At 41.6% G+C, this 23219-nt stretch overlaps 1 protein-coding gene across 5 annotated transcripts in view; it reads right to left on the reverse strand.

Annotated features, from left to right (window-relative positions):
* Atp9b (ATPase phospholipid transporting 9B (putative)) overlaps positions 1-23219 on the reverse strand; it is a 258118-nt gene that overhangs the window by 100516 nt on the left and 134383 nt on the right. For 3 of the 5 annotated variants that reach the window (XM_076837218.1, XM_076837214.1, XM_076837213.1), the window contains exon 11: positions 21241-21317. The exons of the other annotated variants lie outside the window; for them this stretch is intronic. In XM_076837218.1, coding sequence (XP_076693333.1) covers positions 21241-21317 — 77 coding nt within the window. The remainder of the gene's footprint in view (positions 1-21240; positions 21318-23219) is intronic. 5 annotated transcript variants of the gene reach the window in all.

A 23219-nucleotide genomic window follows, 5' to 3' on the forward strand; every position in this document is an offset into this window, starting at 1 on the left:
CTCAAGGGCAGAGTGCTTGCCTAGCACGCGTGAGGCACTGGGTTCGATCCTCAGCACCACATAAAAATTGATACATAAAAAGTTTTTTTAAAAAAAGGTATTTAAAAAATGCAGGCAACAATGCTTCAGACAAGGATGGTGTGCGATGAATTCACTTTCACGAGATGAATTCCAAACTAGTAACTAATACCTAACACATGAGGGCTTAATTTTTGGTTTACATTGCTTAATAAATTTAAGCTGATCAATTTGTTCCCCTTTAGCCCATTTCCATTTTACAAAGGGTGCTAGATGTCTCTTCCCCTGTGCCTGCCCACTCTATCCCACCTCACTGTTCTGTTCTTCTAAGGGTCCATGTGGCTAGCCAAGGACCCAGCTCCTGGCAGCTGCCTACCTCCTCCCCAAGTCATGCCTCCTGGGCCCACTGTTGCTCACTGCTAAAGCTGAGCAGCTCACTGAAGGGTCCCAGAAAAAATGAAAGCATGTTCACTCTTATAATCAGATGCCTACTGCTGGACTTTCATTAATGACTTAACTTTCCGTTAGGGTCATGAAATGTTTTCCTTTACCATTTTTATTTAATCGTGGCAAAACTCGCTCAACTGACATGAACTACTACACTTTAAGAACAGACTAATAAAATGACTACCTGCTACCCAAGGACCCACAGGAAGTATATTCCCAACAGCTGTCACAGCACAAAGCCCTTGCCTTCCCCCACTGCCTCCTCCCAGCTGGCGGCTGCAGAGTCTCCTCCCTTGCAGAGAGCAGTTCACCCTTTCCACTGAGCACCAGGATGAGTCTCCTTCTCTGAGGAGACTATGCCTGGAACCCAGGCAAGAAGGGCCTTTGAGACAGCACAGTCAGGGGATTCTAGCAGGGCATGCCTCTCCCATCTGCAGAAAAGTTCAGCCCTGCAGGAACTCCTCTGGAGCCCAGACTTTCAGAGGCCACCCACTTCCTATGTCTCTTCACAGTGTCTTGAAGTCACAGCATTTAACTGAAGATTAACAGCTTTATAAAACAATGCTCTTAAGAAAACAGCAAGGTTAGAAACATATCCCCCTAAAGGATACTCACATAACTTACATGACAAAAATTCCAAATGATAAAAGAAACCGGGGGAAATCTCTGAAACAAGCCCTGGTCATCAGATTACTCTTAAACAATGATGCACTGCAGGTAAGCTAATTTTTCTTCAATTTTCTCTCAAAATAAGTATGACATGATGATAGGAAATGGCTCCATAATGACTAGAATCTAAACAAATTAATTCCTCAAAGACCATTTAAAGTCCCCGCAGTCCACAGAACACACACCATCCTCCTGCCTCCCGCCACCAGGATGACAGGCTGCAAAGCAGCCTACTGGCCCTGACACTGCTTGCTCTGTGGCCCAGGTTCAGAATGGCCTGTGCACCATGCAGGAACACTCATGTGCACCTCTCTGAGGTGCAGCAATTTAATTTGTTCTGTTCTAAAAACCATGACCTTGACTTCAGTTCTCATGATTGATAGGGGGTTGGTGCATGACAGGATGGAAGGTGGGCAGCCAGTGACTCTGCCCTCCTGTCCGCTGGCACCCTCCTGTCTGCCAGGCACCATGTCCCACACACTTAAGCATGCTTTGCGAAGCTCATGAAAAGTATGTGGTTCCAAGACCCACCCCTGCCTTCCCACAGGATTCTGCTGTCTCTTGTGACTCAGAAGGTGCTCAGCAGGTACCTGCCTGGGAAGTTCTCTTGGACTTCCTACCTCAGGCAGACAGCATGCACACAGTATCTGGTAACTTAAATACCTGTTCCTACACTCTTCTGTCTTGCTGACATGATGAAAATATATGTAATCTTTTTAAGAAAAAATTTTTTTTGTAGTTGGACAATACCTTTATTTTATTTATTTGGTGCTGAGTATCGAACCCAGCACCTTGCACATGCTAGGCGAGTGCTCTGCTACTGAGCCACAACCCCAGCCCCTGTATATCTTTCTGATCTGAATTTTAAATTTACTTTTTATTTCAAAAATTACTTTAAAATCTAAGCAAAAATGCTTCTGTACAGTAGACTATTCTGACACTGTGGATTTCATCCTTTTGGGGACTGTCTCATTTTATAAAGAGGCAGCTTTCTTTACCAGGAGATCATGTCACATCCTAGCCTTTTCCCAGTTCACTGAAAAGCAGCATTTGAGGGCAGGGAAGAGGAAGGGGACCAACTTTGCTGCATCCCCAGCTCTGGAGTGGGGTGGGTGTCCTGGGCCATTAGACAGGTGTGGCAGCCTGGGGACTGCCACAACTCACTGTGGAAGAGCAGAGAAGCACAGGGTCTAGATGTGGCCAACAGCCTGGAAGCAGTCACTCTGTGCCTGAACATACAAAGCTAGCACAGCCTCCATATCCCAGACATCCAGGGTGAGGCTGCATCCTGGTGGCATCAGCAGCAACCCACACTGGTCTGAGAAGCACAGCCTGCCACTCCTGACTCCTGTGCCCTGCACCTGCTGTGCAGAACCATGAGCACTGCCCACACCCAGGGTGGAAACTGCTCTCCCCACTGGAGAAGATGGTGGCAATCTGACTGACAGCCATCATGAGATTTCTGTAGAATCAGTCACTAACTTTCTCATTCAAAAGAAATGATCAGCTAGCCTAACAGGGCAGATCTTGAGATGAGAGTGTTCAATTATCTGAGTACTACTGGATCTGTAATTAAAATGCAAACCCTCAACATTCTATTGGGTAACCAATTTGGAAATAAAGGGCTTTGCTGCCATTTTCATTTAAAATGAAAATGTTCCATCAAAAAGAAATTCTGTTTATATAGCAGCAAATAGAAAAAAAAATTTTAAAGATAACAATGGAATTACATCAAAAAATTCCATGTACCTAGAAATAAATCAAACAAAATTATACGAAACATCTACAGAGAAGAATCACATTATTGAAAAGAATACAATGTACTCATTGATTAAAGACTCAATATTATGAAAATTAATTCCCTCCAAAGCTTTATAGTGATTACATGCAATCCTAATCAAACTCCCTACAGTAATCAAAAAGTATTGGCACAGAAAGGGAGCAAGAGACCAATGCAAGCGGAAGCTCAGAGGACCCCTTGTGCATGGACACACAGCAGTCCAAGAAGCTGGTCCTGTGCCAGGACAGCAGCCTGGGCACCATGGCAAAGGGTCAACAGGGTGTCTGCCCAAGGAAAAACATAAGCTCAATCCCCGTTCATACATGAAAACAAGGCTGTGGGATGTCAGTGAGAAAGGTAAACACTAAAACCACAACAGATAATACACAGAGTATTTTCAGGATCAGAGATGATTGACAACTGGAACATATGAGAGTGAAGATCTGCTGTTCCTTATGAAGAGGGAGAAGGCAAGCAATAGAGTGAGAGGAAACAATACATGCAAGCCAACAAAACACTCACATCCAGACATGAGAGAGTTCTCCAGAGCAGTAAGAAAAGAGATGAGCTATCCAGAGAGAAATGGGCACAAGATGGTAATCACCATATGCATGGCCATATTTCATTTATAAAATGAAATAAGAGGCACAGGCATAGCCAAGGCTGTAGAGAAACCTAAGCTCACCTTCATGCCTAGGAAAAGCTATATCTGGTGTAAACACTTTGGGAGACTGGAGTCCTATGACATGAGCACAGATGTATCATTTGACACAGCAATTCCTCTCCCTAGAAAGGCACACAGGAATGCAGGAGAGAACATGCACACCCACATTCAGGGCAGAGTGATTCCTAACTACAAAGGTTAGGAAGAACTCAACAATGCATTCCGTGTGGACTGAGGGCTCCATACAGTTATGGTTTACTCACTCCTGGACATGTGAATAAATCTCACATGTGCATGTCACTATACAGAAGTCAAATACAGAAGAATATGTGGCACTCTATTCCTTTTTTAAAAATTTCCAAGGCATACCACAGCCATGGGCCCATTAAACAGGAGCATGGTGGTCAACTTGGCAAAGGAGGCTGGGAGAGTGCTGTTTCTGAAGGGGCTTGCTCCTGACGATTCATGGAGCTGTTTTTTTTTTTTTTTTTTTTCAAGTTTGCCCGCTTCTGGGCTACGTTGTTAGAAATGAAAAAAATAAATAAATAAATAAAAAAAATCAAAACAAGTAAAACAGAAAGCAAGTATTATTCTTATTCTGAAGCAAAATCCACACACCAATGAGGAGCTTCTAAGGTGAAGATCACATCTTAAATGCACAACAGCCTAAATTAAAGCAATGGTCACACATTATGTGGAGGAAACTTATTTTAGAGGAAAATTAAATGGGAACAAAACTAGACTTTCTCAAAAGCTACTAAACAAAGAGCACTTCTGAAACTTCAAAAAGTGAGAGGCTGAAGGGGTGGTATATACAATAAGGTTGAAACACAAAGGTCTTACAAACTACAGAGGCCAAACGTTCTCATCTGTGGCAATGAACTGAACACTTAGTTCATGGCACTGCTGAAACTGCACTGGCCAGGGCCAACATTGAGGCAAGCAGGCACTCCACACTTCAGCAGGGGACAGCGACCCCATCTACGGAACATTAATAGGAAAGAAATGTCAGTGCAAGCGCAGCAGGCCACCTCTAACATGGGAGCAGGCGGGAACAAAGGTCTGTAGAGGTTGGTGTGCGCACTCACCCACACCTTACTGACCACGGGGTGTCACAGGGAGCTCCGCGTATGGCTGCACACTCACAAGTAGCAGGGCCGATCATGCCCATTCTTCATTTCTGCAGCAGTGACTTTGATTTCTGCCTTTGGATTTCTTAGAGTTTCCATCTCTGACTACATTATCCATCTGTTCTTGGATGTTGTCCACTTTTTTCTATTAGTGGCCTTCACATGCTAATCATTGTACTTTTAATTCCCTGTCATTTCAAACCTTGTGTCCAGAGTCTGGTTGTAATGTTGCCTTGTGGCTTCAGCCTATCTTGTAATGTTTAAAAGCTGGACATGCTGCATTAGATAACAGGAACTGAAGCAAACTAGCCTTTAGCTGAGTTTATGTGCTTATCTGGCGAGGAACTAACTAAGCTTAGTGTTTGCTGCAGCTGCAGGAGCTGGTGGCTGCCAACTCCTTGCTTTGGTCTGGGCCTAAACATTCCTCCTAGAGAGCTCTGTGTCATGCTCCCTTTTGGGTGGCATCTACATTCCCAAGCAAGAGCTGGTGTGAGGCAAGGAGGGAGGAGCATGCTGTCATGCTGTGATGAAGGGTCAGCTTAAATGGGTCTGTACCCTGGGCTGTGCCCTTTGCAAGTAGTCCTCAGCTCTCCCCAGTTCACTCTACACTTGATGAGATAGGGAGTCGGGAGGCTGGAATGGGAAAGCGACCTCCCCAGGGGCAGCTCTGGGACCATCTTCTCACCTGTGCAGTGAGCCTGTGTCCTGGACATTGCACCACTTGCTTTCCCCCTCCCCTTCCAGAGCCCAGAGGCATCCTTCCTGTAATTCACCTTGAAACTGACTGGTTTCTGGAGGTCAAGTCAGGAATGTGCCCCAGCCAGAGCCTGCAGCCTCCAGGTCTTGCTCACACACTGCTCTGTGCGCACACTCCAGAAATCTCTAAGACCACCATCTGATGGCTAGCTTCTTCACAGGGCTCCTGGTTAGCAGGTGCCAACTGCGACTCTCCAGAGGTGCCTGGGTCTTTCCAGACTTCAGGGGGCTGTTTGCACTGACCCCAGTTCTGACAGGTCTCAAAAAAAAGTCAATCACCTTCTGCTCGCTCAGCGTTGTTTCTGTCGTACAGCTGGGTGTGGCGACTTCTGTGGTCTTTTCATGCCAAAGTTGTGCTGGTGCTATATAAAGCGGGTGATCCTAACACACTCTTGCCCCTCTTTCAGCAACAGCAGATGGCAGTGCCAAGACCAGGGGATGTCTGACAACAGAGTAGGGAGACTCAAGTTCCAGAACCACTGCAAGGCAGAGGCCAACAGGTGCTGGACCTGACCTAAATAGTGGCTCAAGGTGGGGTCAATGTCATTGCACTTTGGTTTATTCTAATTCACTTCCTATAAAACCTTTCAGCAAAACCAAAGATCTGAGTCACTGCTTCTACATCTGAATAGCAGAACATGGCAACTTGGCAATCACTGATGATCTTTCTAGGAAAGGTAACCTTTCTAGAGCTGCTGCACCACAGATCAATCTTTCAAGTGTTTTCTACCACAATTTTCCACCCACTTCAAATGTTTTGCACTTACTTCACTCTGACAAGGAGGAGTTTCCTCCTCCCTCAGGAAGTGTGAGCAGGTGAGGGCTCAGGACCACCCACCTCTGAGCTCACCCTGCATCCTACCCCTGTTCTCATCAACACGATGTCCTCTGGATGGCTCCTGCCCCCTGAGGGATTTTTCCTCATCAGCCATCACCTTTGTCTTTCAGGAATCTTCTGCCGACTCCTTGCTACTCCCATGGTCTACATGCATGACCACTTTTTTCTCTTAAACAACACAATGGCCTCAAGCCTTAGGACATTTGAGGACACTTATCTCCTGCTCCCTTGTCATCTCCATGCACCTGGCTTCTGCCTTTATCTCCTCAAAGTTCTGCTGACCCAAGATCAAAGCACTCCAAAGAGAGGAGGATGCATAAATTTATCACGAGAGACCAGCCTCACACTCGGAGGACCGAACACTGAGACCCCCTTCATCTATGCTTACCTTGCACTGTCTCTTGAGCTGCTGTCAGCAACCCCAACTGTGCCCTGGCTTCTGGAGGTACACAGGCCAGGCTTATAAGCAAGTTTCCAAGGCAAGCACCCATGCCAATGATGCCAAGACGTTCAAATCCCTACCTTCGCCATCTACCTAACAGCATCTGGAGCTCTCCAGATCAAAGCATCAACCTGAGAGAAGTTTGGAGGCAGCAGATATCACTTTTACAGGACAGATTTGATGTGCAAAATATGTTTTCAAAAATAAATTTCTATCTAATGGAAAATAATTTAGTCACATCCTAGTTAACTCTTTAAAACTAGCAATTATCATTTCAGATTTACAATAAGTTACATTCAAGCTTTGCAACTCCACGTCCCCAGCCCACACCTAAGTTCTAGGAAAGTGAGAGGAAATTTGTAGAGAGGCATCCTTTGATGCCACTACTCCATGGGACCTCAGCTCCTGCTGCTGCAGTCTTGCCATGACCACAATGCCACACCCACAGGGCCTTCTCACTCCTCACTGCCATGGAGCCATGCAGCCTGCTGGCCTGTTTCTAGCTGGCCACTCCAGGAGTACAGAAGCGTGTGGCACTCCTACATGATTTGGAGCCTATGGGGACCTCGGTAGGCTGGGCAAGGCTGTCTTGTCTATGCTTGCAAATATACTCCAAGGGCTGGCTCCCATGGGCTGCTCACCTCCCAGAGCCAAGGGCAGGACTGAATTAATTAATCATCTCATTTTGACAGCACATCCCTGCGAGACCTCCACGGAGCCAGTACCCCAGTCCCACACCTGCCAGGGCCGCTTCTGCAGCTTATCTCCTTCTATGACAGGAAGGTTATGAGGGGCTACGTGACTTGCCTCTTTCCCTTCTGCTGCTTATCCCTGAAACTCTATATTGATTCCCCTTAAGACTTGGCCTCTTGAATCTCAATAGTACCCAGCTCTTCTAAATCAAAATTCTCAGCTTTCAAGACAACTGTCAATATTTTTTAAAAAAATCTATTTAGAAACACAAAAGCTGAGAACATCATGTTTTAAAACCCCTGGTCCTCTGTGGCTTCTGACAATGCTTCTTGAGCATTTATGATGTGTCAGATAATGTGTCTTCTAAAATGTTGTCCATGTAAAACACAAAGTGCTATAAGCTCCCACATGGCATAAAGATTAAGTATTCACCAAAGGTGCAAGGGCTCTACTGAGACAGAGCGGAGATCCAAAGCTAGTTAGAGCACAATGGTCCCAAGTCCCTGTTCTTAATGGAGCTGTTGCAAAGGATCTCAGCATTCTTCCTGCCTCTGCTGGAGTAGCAGAGTCATCCTGTGCATAAACAAGGCCAGAACCTTGGGCCTCAGGAGAGAGACAATCACAAGAGACCGCTGGCAGTTTAAACTTGGTTCATTAGTAAGAAAAACAGCTTATAACCAATAATTTATATGCAGTTAATTGATATAAAAGGATTATAAGCACAGAAGAAACACTTTACATTAACTAGTAACAGCAGCAAAGAGCTTGGCCTGTATAGAACCAGAACTAAGAGATCAGAACTCAGATCAAACAACAACCTAAAGCAGGCTAGACCAATGACAAGCATAATCTCCCACCCTCCAAGGGCAACAAGTAGATGGCCACTTTTCTTTGAAAAACTAGTATTACAACACTAATAAAAAGGCAAACCGACACATATGTACTCCTTGAATATAAGGGGCGGGGTGGCAAACTATTCTTTATTCACTCCTAAAACTTACACACGGATATGTCTTTCCAGAGCAATAATTCTGCTTTATAAAACAGGCTCAGACCCTGAGCCCAACTGATCTTTAATGTAATGTATGCAAGTAACATAACATAGATACTTAGAAACAACTTGATTTTGTTTCAATGAATCAGCACCCATAAATCCTCTCTAAACTTGTTATGATTCTTTATCCAGAAAGTCAGGATTTAAAAACACACCCCAGGAGAGGACCAGCTGGTGGTTGAAGAGGTCAAGGGAACTTCCAGTCTGATCTTCTCTGAGGTCCAGAAACAATCAACAGTGGCTCCTGCCTGGTGATGGGGCGGACACACTTGGCCCCTTGGAGACATTGGGTGCCACCCACCCACCCTCATCCAAAGGGCAGCAAATGCGTCACATGAGACTGAAATGAAGCCTCAGCATAGTAATTTTTCTTTATGTTGTTTGGAATTAAAAACATATTAAATTGATCCATTATGAAAATTCTGTTCTCTACACTGTGTGTTTCAGACCATGTCTATATCTTAAGGCTATGAAACAATTTTTGTAATTGTAATAACGAAACAAATTATTGACTTTAACTTAAGAAAATTGTTGCTTGAATGACTAAATATTCAACCAAAACAAATGTCTCTAAATTGCATCCTACACAACTTGCTCATTTCCACAGGTTAATGTAGTGATGCTCTATTTGTGCTTTTTCCGTTTCTAATTTTTACATCCTTAAAATTAGAGGTGGGAGAGTGTCCCTGGATCACTTTATATGATTCCAATGTAACAAAGTATGAGCTATCAACATTACTATGGGGGAAAAACAATTCACATTAGCACCAGTAGCAAAGTTAACAGAAATCTGGCTATGTGCTTCAAAGTCATAAGTTTGAATTCTAGGCCTAGCTTCCTAAATCTGTTCATGAATTTTGAGGTTACTTAAAATTTGGAACATTTAAGTTTTTTAAAAACTTAGGAATTTTGATGCCAGCACAACAAGTCATATCTACAAAAACTCATTATTTGTTAAGGGTTTACTATATGTAAAAGATAGGGAAAGAAGCAGAGGACAAATGGATCTATGATGAATTCCTCCTTTTGTTTAGAATCTCTTTAAAGGCAGTGCTAGTTTCTAATTTCTAAAAGATGATAGATGCAACTGGTAATCACCTTAAGTAAGGATTACCTTGTCTAATGAAGATTAGACTTAGAAAGGGAGGGTACCACACATGCAGTAGATTCCCCATTTGGGTTTACAATGATAGTAATTTGGAGGTACTGGCAGGAGAGAGATTGAAACCTACGGTTAGGATTTTGTTTCAGTATCCATATTTACCCAGGGTTTTCTATGAAAAGAAGGATTCTCTCCCACAGCGTATTCAACCTATCACACTGGCACAGAAGTCTACACAGATGTGCAAAAACAAACAAACAAACAAACAACAACAAAAAACCCTACAAAATACTGCTCACCAAGCAGAATGCAATATTCGACACCAGAAGAGAATCTATTACTTTGAACCACACTAGTCTCTTTGACCACACTTGCCTCAACTGAAGACCAATATTATTCCATCCTCACTCAGAAGGCTCTCTTTAGCGGTGATGATTTAAGAGGTTCTAAGACACATTTCATTGATTCATTGAGTGATTGTCTAAGGAAGGAAAACAGGCAAGGGTGAGCTGGTGCAGGACACTGGGGCACAAATGAAATAAGGAGGAATGCAGGCTAGTTATAGTGAAGGGGTTGCTTAAATGAATAAATACATTAAGGGTAAAGGTAGATAGGTTTTTTCACTGTCAGGGACTGGAGTTACAGTATGGAGAAAACACAAGAAGTAACCCTGGACTTGAACTGGAACTGGAAGTATGTCCGAACTCATGGTGTTCAATATACACAAAGTTAAAAAAGACTTACACTATGTATGCATCCATCCAGCTAGTCATCCACACATGTATCCATCCATCATCCATCCATGTATCCACCCACCCACACACCTGTCTATCCATCAATCTATGTATTAATTTGTCCATCCACCCATGTACCCATCCTTCTGTCCACCCACACATGCATGTGTGTATCCATCCATCCGCCCATCTACCCTACACATTCATCTGTCCATGTATCCACCCACCACACATGTATGTATCCATCCCACACATCCATCTCTTCATGGATGAATAAATGGATGCATAGACAGACAGATACATACATACATACATACATACATACATACATACATACATCCGACCCTCACTGTGTGGGTTAAGTGCCTGGAATCAGTGTATCTCAAGAGTAATGAGCCAGAATCTAACTTCTTAATACCATTTTTTGCTGAAAGGAACCCAGGCTTATCCTAGGACTGGGTAAAGAAAGTACAACTCTGATACCTCTTTTTGTGTAAGAAAGAACAAAAAATACTATGATGAGTTCATGAAAATGAGACACAGAGCCAGCTTAAAGGAGTTTCCACAGGCCAAAGAGAAAGCACTATGAGCTGGAGTGAAAGCTGATTTTATTTACTCTTATGAAGGAGTGGGCAGGGGAGAAAAGAGACCCTCTAGTGTAGTGAGATGGAGAGGTACACAGCATGATACTTCCTCAAATGTGAGGTCTGGCCAGAGTGAGGCTGTGGAAACGAGGTGTCCCAAGTGGACAAGAACCAGGTGTGCTGCCAGTCATGGCATGGATTTATTTAGTAAATATTTATTCAAGTTAGCACTTTAAATTTGTCTGTTTTTTTTTTTTTTTTAAAGATTCTTCCTTGCTGCCAAAGAAATATCAAAAAAAAAAAAAAAAAAAAGAACTAACATTTTACATTCAAAGTTTATCAAGTCAAAAAAAAAAGTCTATGAACAAACATCTTTGTGTGTGTGTCTATATAACCGAATCAGTTTAAATTCTCCAGCATTAGGGAAAAAACTTGTAAAAAATTAATTTCTCGTGTTCACTTTTTAAAAAAATATTAATTTTTGTGAAATAGACTTTTTTCAAAAAATAAGAATGATTAACCAGGCAGAGTGGTGCACGCCTATAATTCCAGCTACTCAGAACAATGAGGCAGGAGGACAGCAGATTCAAGGCCAGTCTGGGCAACAAAGAGGGATCCTGTCTCTCTAAATTAAATAAAAAGAGCTGGGGATGTAGCTCAGTGGTAGAGTACCCATGACTTCAATCCAAGTACTAGGGGGAGAAAAAGGACACGAAGTGGCTATTTGTTGCAATTCTGTCTGTAGCTGAGAAATTCAAAAGTTTCAAGGTAGTAAATGTAATTAACCAGTGCCTCAGGGATGTTGCCCTCCTTCAAACTGTCACCCATACTCATACAAAGTCTACAAGTCTCAGCATCAGCACAAAAACTGATTCCATTATATAGACACATAAAGATGTTTGTTCATAGTCCTTTTTTTTTTGTTTCCTCACTCAGAACCTTTATGAGATTTCTACTGCAACAGAACAGCAACTTTCTGAAAGGCCCTCCACTGTGGCCCCATTTTACAACAAATCCTAGCAATTCAATTCAACAGGATGCTTACTCAGTCTGCTGATCCAGCTAGCCCACACCCCTGCTAACCTCCATGCCAAAGTACAGCCCACACAATGCCCAGAACCGCACAACAGGGAGGGACACTGAAATTCATGAAAACATCAGGTAGGTCTTTTAACAGCCACAGCGACAGAAGTCACACCAAGTCCCTGAGGTGTGTCACCTCATCTCAGTACCCTCAGTAGGGCAGCCAGACCACTGGTGAGGCCAGCACACTGTAAGGGACAGGACTCACACAGGTGACAACCAGCTGGCAGTGTAAGCGGTCTGGGACAGCATACCACAAAGGCCACCTGACCTCAGGCTGAGGCTGCTGCATGTGGGTCTGTTCAAAACAGAGCTTGGTGAAGTCACCCTTTAATGTCAAGAAAATCAAATTAAACATTCACAGCTAGAATGCACTTCTAGAGGTTGAGCAGACAACTGAGACCAGATATGTTATGATTTGATTCTGAGGAATACCTAAACACAATTACTACTTAGAAAAGGGTAGCCATGGAAAGAAAAACAAATGAACTATCCCTAAGAAAAATAATGCAATCATTCAGCTTGTAAGACACTGCCAGAGGCTTAGGAACAAGGTGACCAGGATGGGCCCCAGCTGGTACTGTCAAGAGGGAAATGTGTGGTGCTGCAGTCATAGTGTGCTGGGGTCCTCAACACAAGCCACAGGCAGGGTGGCCAAGCAGAAAGACTGCACTCATTGGCTTCCCCCTCCCTCAGTGTTTCCACAAGGACAAGTACCCACCCGACTTCCCAGGGCCAAATTAGGGTCAGGGCTTCTCTAAGAGGAGGGGGCAGCTGCCCAACTGAGCCCCACTCAACTGGACCTTGGCAGAAGGCAGTGAGGAAACCACAGTGCCCTCCCTTCTGTCTGACTGCTGGCTTAAAAGGCCCCAAGGTTGGCTTCTGACCCCCTGCATGTATACATGATAATGACAGGCAGTGACCATACAGCATTTCTAATACACAAACCATCCCAGTCTGGTAGTTTACAGAAATCACTGTGGGAAAGTGGTATTTACTCAGAGAACTTCAAAATAACAGGAAAAGCTCCTTATCTCACTCAGGTCCTCACTAACAACATGAATATTCACTCTGGCCCACTTTATCCAAGTGCACACAGGGGTTCTAGACAACACTGGCCTTTTGAACTCCTAGTCACATTAGACATTTCAGACCTTGCCATCAGAAATACCTCAAAATGACCTGGCAGAAGAAATACTTAGTTTTGCCATCCATGATAAGTAAGTCATTATTACAAGTTTCACACACTTCTGTTTTCATGGACTTTGGGTAAGGAATTAAGGGGTTCAAAAAAATAAATAAAGACAATTAGGAAAGTATTCATCTGCTTCTTGGGTAAATTACCATCTGTTAAGAATGTGAATTACAGAGAATGTAGCTATAGTTGTTAAGGGATAAGGAAATACTATCAAATAAGCAAAGCATTCACTTTGATAAATTTATGCTTGCATTTCCTGTTTGAAGCTTCTGCTTTATAATCAAATTCATATTTTTAGAGAATTTAGAGACAAAATCCAGTTTTCTGCTCTAGGTGTTGTTATGCTCACACAGCATTAAGTCCCAGATACTACCATCAAGCATTACTTCTTAACATTTAGTATTTTGCATCTGTATAGCTTTCCTGAATTATAAGCCCACTTAAGCTCAAACTGCAGATGAGGAAGCCTGACTTTCAGTTGTGCACAGTGTATTACAGTGTGCCAACCATGCGAGTGAGGGTGGAAGTGTGCAGGCAGAACCCAAGGTCACATACATCCTGTGTGCTGCTGCAGAGATTCACGGTAGGTCTTTTGAATGTAGGTTGTGATACTATATACTACAACATGTAATTCTTTTGTGAAGCATATTTTTAAACAAGTATTTGAATTTGAAAATATTTTATTACTTAAGAAGGCAACTATTAGAAATATGGGGTGCTACAATTCTATGCAACCCTCAGAGAAAAGGAAGCTATTCTAAGATTTTATTATAAATCAACAAAACTCTAACAATATTAATAAATTGCCTTTTTTTAAAATAAGAAAGCTATTCCCCAAACTGCCTTGATTTCAACTTGCAAAATATACCATAGCTGGTTGTATTTTGCTCTATTATCTAAAAATGCCTTTGCAACAATCCAGACAATGAGAAGTGGCTCTAATTCATGTAATGGCACATGTCACCTGTCTCTCTGTCAATGAGACATGTAAAAGCATCTTTTTATTAGAAACACAAATCAATATACCCAAGGGATTACAATAACTGCTTGAAGCAATTTGCATTATTATTTCATCCTTGCTGTTCTTGCTCTGAGCAACTTATTATTATGAACGGCATGAAAATGGCAACCTGTCACAATTGATTTCTCTTAACCTCCTCTAAGAATTCTTCCCTCTTAGGTGTGATCAAGTATCACCTTACAAATATGTATAAGGCTAGGTTCTGTAAAGCAGTCCATTATTCCAAGTTGTAGTCCTTGTAATTTAAACTTTCACCAAATATCAATGTAAAATTGCTTAGTAATAACAACTTTTGATTTGTTCGAAGTTTCACAATAAAACTTCCAACTCTGTGTAGAGCTCACCTCCTCACTAAGCACTATGCTGAGGGGAAAATTCCAATTCTGAGCTCTAAAAGCTCATTTTTATCCTAGATAAAATTTTCCTCCTAGATCTAACAAAATGCTATAATTTATTTTTAATCCCTTTCTGGATAAAACATGTAACCATTTCTTTAAAAAGTTCTAGCAAATTCTTATAATAGGCATTAAGTTTTTTTTTTTTCAATTATGTCACACAATAAAATTAGATTCTAAAACCAATTCTAAAAACAAACCCCAAATAATCGAATTGGGATATCTGCCAGAGTCACTGAATTTAGTTACACAGGAATTGTTTTCCACCTTAGATTTCAGTGACCAAAACAGACATTCTCAATTTCTAGGGTACGTCAGAATCCCTACAGGTGGCTGCACCCCATTTCTGACTCAGGAATTCTGGGGATCCCGTAAGTTTGCCTTTTCAGATCCGGCCCAGGGACAGAATAAGTATTGGGAGATGCAATGCTACTGCCAACCCAAAACAGTGAGGAAGGGTGGCAGAGTGGGAGTGTTCTTCATTCAACTTTTTAAAAAGCATATTTAGGGATGGTCCCGTATCCACAGCCACAGGAAAGACAAAACAAGTAAAACAGTACCTGGGCCGAGGCTTGGGTTACAGAGTGCCCACGCTGTTTTCCTGGGTTCTGCATGTCTGAAGCATTAACACCTTCTGTAGAACTGGCAGAGAAGACATCTGGTACTTCTACCCAGTTAGGTCAAATTGCATGAAATTCTATTTTCCTTTTTGCATTTTTTTGTCTATTTCGTATTGTGGGGAGCAAATCCAACAACTGGGATTCAGGCAGGGCCTCTGGGCTTGGCTATTGATAATAGTAATTATTTCTTTTTTAAGCAGCTAGAGAAGAACAAGGTAGCCAACATAAAAAGAAAAAGGAGAACTGACCAAAAGATGCATGGGGATGTCTGCTAAGAGGAATGACAGATTTAAAACATAATTCATGAAACCACTGATGATACTGGCTGAATGTCCCACATCTACCTGCTCAACTCTGGGGATTACAAACTACAAACTCTGGTCGTCAAGGACCCTTCAACTTGAGTGAGGAAGATGGGCTGCCAACCTAAGCCAAGGGGGAAAGGATGGGATTCGCAATGCTCTTCCCAGCAGTGTGGTGGGAGGGGGTGTACAATAGCGAATAGCATTGTCAAGACAGAGCAAGCAGATCTTAGGGCTGCAGAGTGGGCAGAGTGCCGGCCTCTTATGGAGCCACTTAGACCTAGTTAACAATAGTTACTGCATATTTGGGCCTGATCTTTTTAGGAAAACGCGCGATGAGCTTTACATTGCTGCAGGAGCCACAGAACCAACATATTAGAAAGAGTCCATTCATTTAGACATTCTATATGTCAACAATTATGTGCATCATTTTCTTTGACTCTTAAAGCAATGTGATCCCAGAGAGAAAAGTCCAGATGCAGGGTCACACCTATAGTAGAAGGCAAAAGACACTACAGGCATCAATAAGCAGCAGAACAGTAACAGAGAGGCAGAGGCAAAAGTCACTGAGAGGATGTGCAATCTTTATAGAATTCTGTATTTCTGCTCCATCCAGGAATAAAGGAGAAAAATCAGCAAGCAGAGCATTTGCTAAACTGAATTGATTCTGTGAGAGTCCACAAGCAATTGAAGAGTATGAGACTGCTACTGTGTCCCCTTGAGAGAGAAAGTCCTGGGAAATAGAACACATGTAGGAACAGTCACTCTGCCTTTGCAGGTTAGCTGCAGCAATACCAGGACGCATCCTTTTATAAGGGAAGGTAGCCTGGAAAATGTGAACACAGGTGTGCGCATGGGTGCCGGCACCTCCCCTGCATGAAGCCCTCCTGTCACTGCATTTTGCCTCTTTTTTGGGGGGTGGGAGTATAGGGGAAAGAACCTAGGAGTGCTTAATCACTGAACCATATCCCCAGCCCTTTTTATATTTTATTTTGAGACAGGGTCTGGCTGAGTTGCTGAGCCTGGCTTTGAACTTTCAATCCTCCTTAGCTGCTGGGATTCCAGGCATGCTGCTGCCTGTACTTTGCCTCTTAGTGCCAATAGCTACCATACTTCCAGATGTGCCTAGTCTGACCACATCTTCTGCCTTTTTCCTTTTCTAAAAGTTTTGCGCTTGGGCTACAGGGGGCCTCTGGGCTGCCATCTGTATGGTTATGTACTATCACTCACATCACTGCCTGTGTCCTGGGGTTACTGTATTCCTTCAACTACTTTTCTCTGAAACCTGCTGCTGCCGACCTGCAATTTTGGACCAACTCAGTGTCTATTGTTTTGTGCCTGCTTTGGGGCTCTTGTCCTCTGTTTGTTACTGGCTCCATTATAACTTTAACTCCAAGAACAGCTAGGTCCCCAATATTACACAAAAGAGCTTAAATAGGAACTTAATAATTTTACAAATTTGCATGGTCCTCGAATTTACATACACTGTAATGAAGGTAGAAAATAAATGAAAAATGAAGAGAGTGAAAATAGGGAAGAAAACAAAAAAGAGGGAAGGGGAGACAGGAAGAGATATAATGATTGACTGTAAACATTTTCTAGCAATCAAAGAAGCATGTCATATTTTCAATGGTAGTCATATAATACTATGTAATTTTCTTTTAAGCTAAAGACCTTTTATGATAGTATTAATAGTACCGTTATATTAATTTCTCTAGCTAGGAAAAATAAATAAAATGGGAGTGCCGGCCTCTATCTGCCGGCTTTCTCTTATGATAGGATCACTCCACAATTTTTTTTTTTGGCACTGGGGATTGAACTCAGGGGCACTCAACCACTAAGCCACATCCACATCCCCATTTTGTATTTTATTTAAGGGACAGGGTCTCACTGAGTTGCTTAGTGCCTCACTTTTGTGGAGTTTGGCTTTGAATTCGCAATCCTCCTACTGCAGCTTCCTGAGCTGCTGGGATTACAGGTGAGCGCCACTGTGCCTGGCTGTCCACTTGTTCTTTTTAAAAAAATATTTTTAGTTGTAATTAGACACAATACCTTTATTTTACTTATTTATTTTTATGTGATACTGAGGATTGAACCCAGTGCCTTCGATGTGCTAGGTGAACACTCTACTGCTGAGTCAAAACTCCAGCCCCCACTTGTTTTTAATCAACATTCTTTAGGCTCTCTTCTCCTAACCCTGACCCCAGATCCCCCAATGTCACATCCTCTTATCACCCTGAGCCCCTCAGAGTCTCCTGTGCTGACTCTGGCAGGCCACTGAACCTACTAGCCTTCCCTGCTTTCCCCTAGGGAGCACCACAGCTGACACCTACTGTCACTACTGCCCCCTCCTGTGATACTCCCTGGTTATAATTCCTCTGCACGACCTCTTAAACACTGCATTTTGGGGGATTCCACAAGTTTTCACACTAAAGAGAAGCCCTGAAAAGCTGAAGTCATAGCCATGCTGGAGGCAGTCACTAGTGCTGCTGGTTCAGTACCTACAGCTTCCTCCTGCATGGGGAGCAGGACTGTTCTTATCTGGCTTCTTGAGCAAAGCTGAGGCCTTTAGTTGTTCTGGTCAATGAAGCGTGACCTGTATTGCTTACTAGTAGAGGCCTTAAGGGTCAACATGCAATGTGCTAGTTTATCTTACATCAGAGACTATGATGAGCAAGCACCCCCCAGCCTCAGTTAGACACAAAACACGCTAAGGGGACCACTATAGGAAATCACTGTGGTTTTGGGCAGTTTAGGATCCCAGCATGGCTTAGCCTGTTCCAACTGTAATTACTTCTTACTCATTCAAAAATATGTGTTTCTAGCTCAAATTACTCTGTTGACAAGTCACTCCAAAACCGAATTTCAAATACTGCCCTATCAACCCACCCCATGTGTGAGGCAGTTGTTGGAACTGTAAGGGATGGTTTTGTCTCTCTGAAGAAATCCAATGAAACTCAGAAGAGCAATCTGATTCCCCTTCAGAGTGCTTGCACTTTCATTTACACCAGCCTTCCTCAAAGTCCAGAAGTTTGCTGGTTCACTAGCCTGTGGAAGAACACTAGATGTAGTCTTCAGAAAATAATGTCTCTCAAACAGTACAATGGTCATCAGGAAACAAACATCACATGTTCCTCTCCATTCACCATACACCAAAATCAAAACCTTCCCTGGATACCTTCAGCCCATTTATAGCATGCTTTTAGGCCGTTTCTGAATTTTATTCTTATAAAACTAGCATTGAACACTTAGATTTCATTACACATACAAATTTACCTGATCAATTTCCCCTCTTAGGGTTATTCCTTAATTTAAAAATTTTTAAAAACTTCAGGCCTTAAAAAAAAAAAAATCTTCCAACAAGCCTCTACTAATGTGCCCTGTTGCAGAGTGCATAGCTCAGGATTTTCCCGGGAAGACACAGTTCCACTGAGGCACCACCCTCTTCTGGGAGCTGTGGTGTGAATGCACCACTCTATACAAGGGAAGTTGCAGAGGGGCCAGCCAAGGGAAAAGTGCTCCCAAAGTTTCAGGCACTGCTGGCAGGCAGATTCTGGCTGGAGTTGGAGCCTGCCACTAAGGGAGCCCTTTACACGGGGTTAAAAGTCACTCAGAGGCCAAGCAAGGGTTCCACTCTAATCCTGTGAATACCAACAGTGTCCCTGCTAAAACCATGGAAATACAGAAGGCTAAACATAGGAGAGAAGAAGAGGGAGAGAGATGAGGTGGAAGGAGAGGAGGTGAGGAGGAAGGCAGAGAGGGTGGCCACTGGGAGAATTTCTAGAGTACATGGTACTGGACAGCACAGGATATATTACCTCACAAAAACTAGTTAGTAAGTATTTACTGACTGGAGAACATTCCATTTTCTATAGCAAGTCTATAGATGACATCTATTGAACATCTGTCACTTGGCAAGTTCTTTTGTAAAAGGAACACACATTATCTTGTTTTCAATATGTGGACACTTTCTCCATTTACAGATGAGGAAATTAAGATGTAGAATTGTGATATGTGCCCAAGACCAAAGGGCAAGTCAGTGGCAAAATCCAGATTCTCACCCAGACAGTGAAACGCCAGTGCCAGAATTCTTAATTGTGATCATAAAATACAAGGTCACTTAAGTTACTATGCGTCAAAATTCCATGCAGAGTTCAATGAGGTAAAAACAAAGGCTATATCGAGAAAAAAAGTGATGAAGTGAAGAAAAAAGAGGAAGTAAGTTAAACTGAAGAATAAAGAGTTAAATTGAAAGGCAGTCTAACTTTTAAGATATAAATTAAACTTTACACTTAACATTAAATTTATCTTCAAATATCATAAATATAAAAGGTGAAAAGAGGGGCTGGGGATGTGGCTCAAGTGGTAGCGCGCTCGCCTGGCATGCGTGCGGCCCGGGTTCGATTCTCAGCACCACGTACAAACAAAGATGTTGTGTCCGCCGATAGCTGAAAAATAAATATTAAAAAAAAATTCTCTCTCTCTCTCTCTCTCTCCTCTCTCACTCTCTCTTTAAAAAAAAAAAAAAGGTGAAAAGATTAGAGAAGCACTGGACTTATACAGGCACTAGAATATTCTATTTGCTCACTTGATAAAAAAATCACCACGCTTCCCTGAAAACATATATAAGTATGCATGCGATTCTGTAAATTATTAGTTGAACAATTCACTTTTAAATATTAATTTTAACTATTGTAGAATTAGTGACTTTGGTATATTTGATACTCAAAGGTGCAATACTAATCTAAAGAAATCCCCATTATCCCAATGAGAATTTATACTGCAGCCAGCCCCTCACAGAGCACACATAGAAGTGGAGGCCTCTGGGCACAGAAAAGCCAGGCACAGGTGGTAAGGTTTTCCTAATCTTAGAAGGGCTATTTTTTTCAAAGGTATTTAGCTGGGGGGGTGGGGGGGAAGAGGATCATATTTTGTCTTAAACATGTTTTTTTTAAAAAAGGATTATTAATTTGTAATAAATTCCCAGCAAAGCAGCCTTTACTAATAGGTACAGTGTGAGGAATGAAGCCACATGAGGTTGTTGGTTCTACTTAAATATGCAGATTGCACTGCAAGCAAAAATGAGTCAAGTCACCTTGAAGAAGAACTTATCGTCAGCCATACCTGGAACACATGCGCCTTTTCTGAGAGCAACTACTGATAACTCATACCGACTTTTTGTTTTGATTTACTTATACATGCTGATTGCTTGAGTACCAATTTTAGGAATGTAATCAAGTATTCTTTTAAAATTAAAATTTGGTTTTCAATATGCATATTCTGCAGTAGAAATATATTAAATTGCTTTAACAATATCACATTAAGTTAAATGCTATAAAAATATTAGTAAAGATTGCTTTTTAAAAGAAAACTAAATTATCAACATAAAGAACACAATTTGTAAAATAAACTGTAAGAAGAGAAATTGAGAACCCACCAATAACTGTCAAGTTATTGACAAATTATAGATCTAACAATGCAAATTCAAGACACATATAAAACTACAATTAGGCAAGAAAAGTTGTATTTGGAAAATTTTTTAAAATGAGAATGGTATTTTATAAACACAGATAAATCAGACCCCAAATCACCAGAATCTGTTTCATGCCACATACTATGCCATGTGAATGAGTTATTCAGGACTATACCGACTTTCTTCCTGAAAGGAAAAGCAAGGTCAATAAAGCATTTGCTCCTTAATCTAGCCTACCTTATTTTTTGGATTGGATGTGTTCATTACACTTCGAGTCTCTTTTCCAGTATAAATGACAACACCTATTACAGTACCTGCAAAAACATGAAAGTGGTCCTTATAGAGATATGTGAAGGAAAGCAAAGAGATAACAGTTCTCATTAACTGTCTTGATGGGAAATACATTACTCTATTTGACTTTATATACATTTATTCTTCAGTCAATTTCATTTGGCCAATTCAAGAAAACCTAATCTCAACTTCTTAAATGGACTTGGAAAAAGTCAAATGATTTGTTAAACAATACAAATTCACCTACATATAACTGTAGAAAATGCACTACCATTTCTTTGCCTGACAATAGAAAGAGGGATTCATTGCTGACAATCTGTTGAGAGGTAGTGCTCTTAACTGACAGCTGGGTGGCTGGACTCGCCAACCAAAGGGACCAGGAAAACAGCTTCTCTTGAGTGAGAGTGCCTCTGCTGTACACCAAGACCAGCAGAAGCATCTGCTGGCACCTCTGATGCATGCAACCAAAACAGCAGAAATATTATCAAAACTGTTCACTTCTTATTTAGGAGCTATTAATCTCTTGTATTCATATCTTTAAAAGTCTGGTTTTCTAATTTTACATGTAAAGAAGGTATGCTAATTGTTAAACCTAAGAGAAAAGAGTAACAGAATACCCTTGTAACAACCCGTAGATTACAAAGTCTCAAGGCACCCAGCTCTGGACTGTCTAAATTATACACCATGGAATATCTTTTTTAGAATTACGTCTATGCAAAATCTCTATTTCTAATTTTTGTCCTTAAGTTTTTTAAATTTTGAAGGTGAAAAACAGAATGATAGTAAGGTAATATGTATAAGACTAAAACTAACAAACATTATAAAATTAACTATAATAATTATACAAAACCCCTTGAATGTCACATTAATCAAACACAAGAAATTCAGTGAACTCTCAAGACCCAAGAAGCAGACATGGCATGAGTTTCTTCTTTGGGTCAATGGACCACTGGTCACAACCTGTGACTCACAACTGCCCCTCCAGCAGGCCCAGGAAGATGAGGATGTTAACCAGGTGTCCTCAGCAGCAGTGTGTTCAACTGTGCCTCGCTGGGAAGGAAGTGGGGCTTCCATCTGTCAAATTCCTGAAGGCACAGCTGGCCCACAATTTCCATGTGAGCTCAACTACCTGCACAAGAACGTTTCTATATCTCCACCCCTATAAACTTCCTAGATAAGACTACTACACCTGAAAATCAGAAAAATGCTAAATTCATAATGATGTAATAGTGTAGAAAGCTTAAAAGAAACATATGGTTGCATCATAGGATTCTTTAAATGTTAAAATAAAGTAAAATACTAAAGATGACCTGATCAATATTTTCTTCCTATTTTGCCATTTTGACTTAACCAAAATGTAAAAGTGCCACTGATGCAAAATTACATAACAAGGAAAATGGCATAATTATTATTATCATTGTTTTTTAAACAACAGCAGAATGAACAAGCCTCAAAAGAACCTAGAAAACTTGTGCTAAAAGCCAAGATAGACTATGAACAACGTGGATTCTAGGCTGCCACTATAATTTACAGTACAAAAGTTAAACGTAAGAAATGACAAGACTAACAAAAAACACAGCACACATCAACAAGCCTTTAATATAATTAGTCTCACACTTATACATCATTTATTTACATCTGCTAATGGTTCTTATATGTATTTTCCTATTTGATTCTTCCTAAAAACTCACTGTAATTTAACTTAGAATGCATTGTTTTTCCTGAGTCTCATGCTTTTCAATTACTGAAATGAGTATAGGAATACACAGGATATTCTCTGTTCTCTTATGGAACTGGTACAGGCAAAAAGATCTAGTAAGCACTGTATAAAGAAATTCAGGAAGCCAGGCGTGGTGGCACAGGCCTGTAATCCCAGTGGCTCAGGAGGCTGAGGCAGGAGGATCGCGAGTTCAAAGCTAGCTCAG

The sequence above is a fragment of the Callospermophilus lateralis genome, chromosome 17 (genome assembly GCF_048772815.1).
Source record: "Callospermophilus lateralis isolate mCalLat2 chromosome 17, mCalLat2.hap1, whole genome shotgun sequence".
Classification (NCBI taxonomy): Eukaryota; Metazoa; Chordata; class Mammalia; order Rodentia; family Sciuridae; genus Callospermophilus; species Callospermophilus lateralis.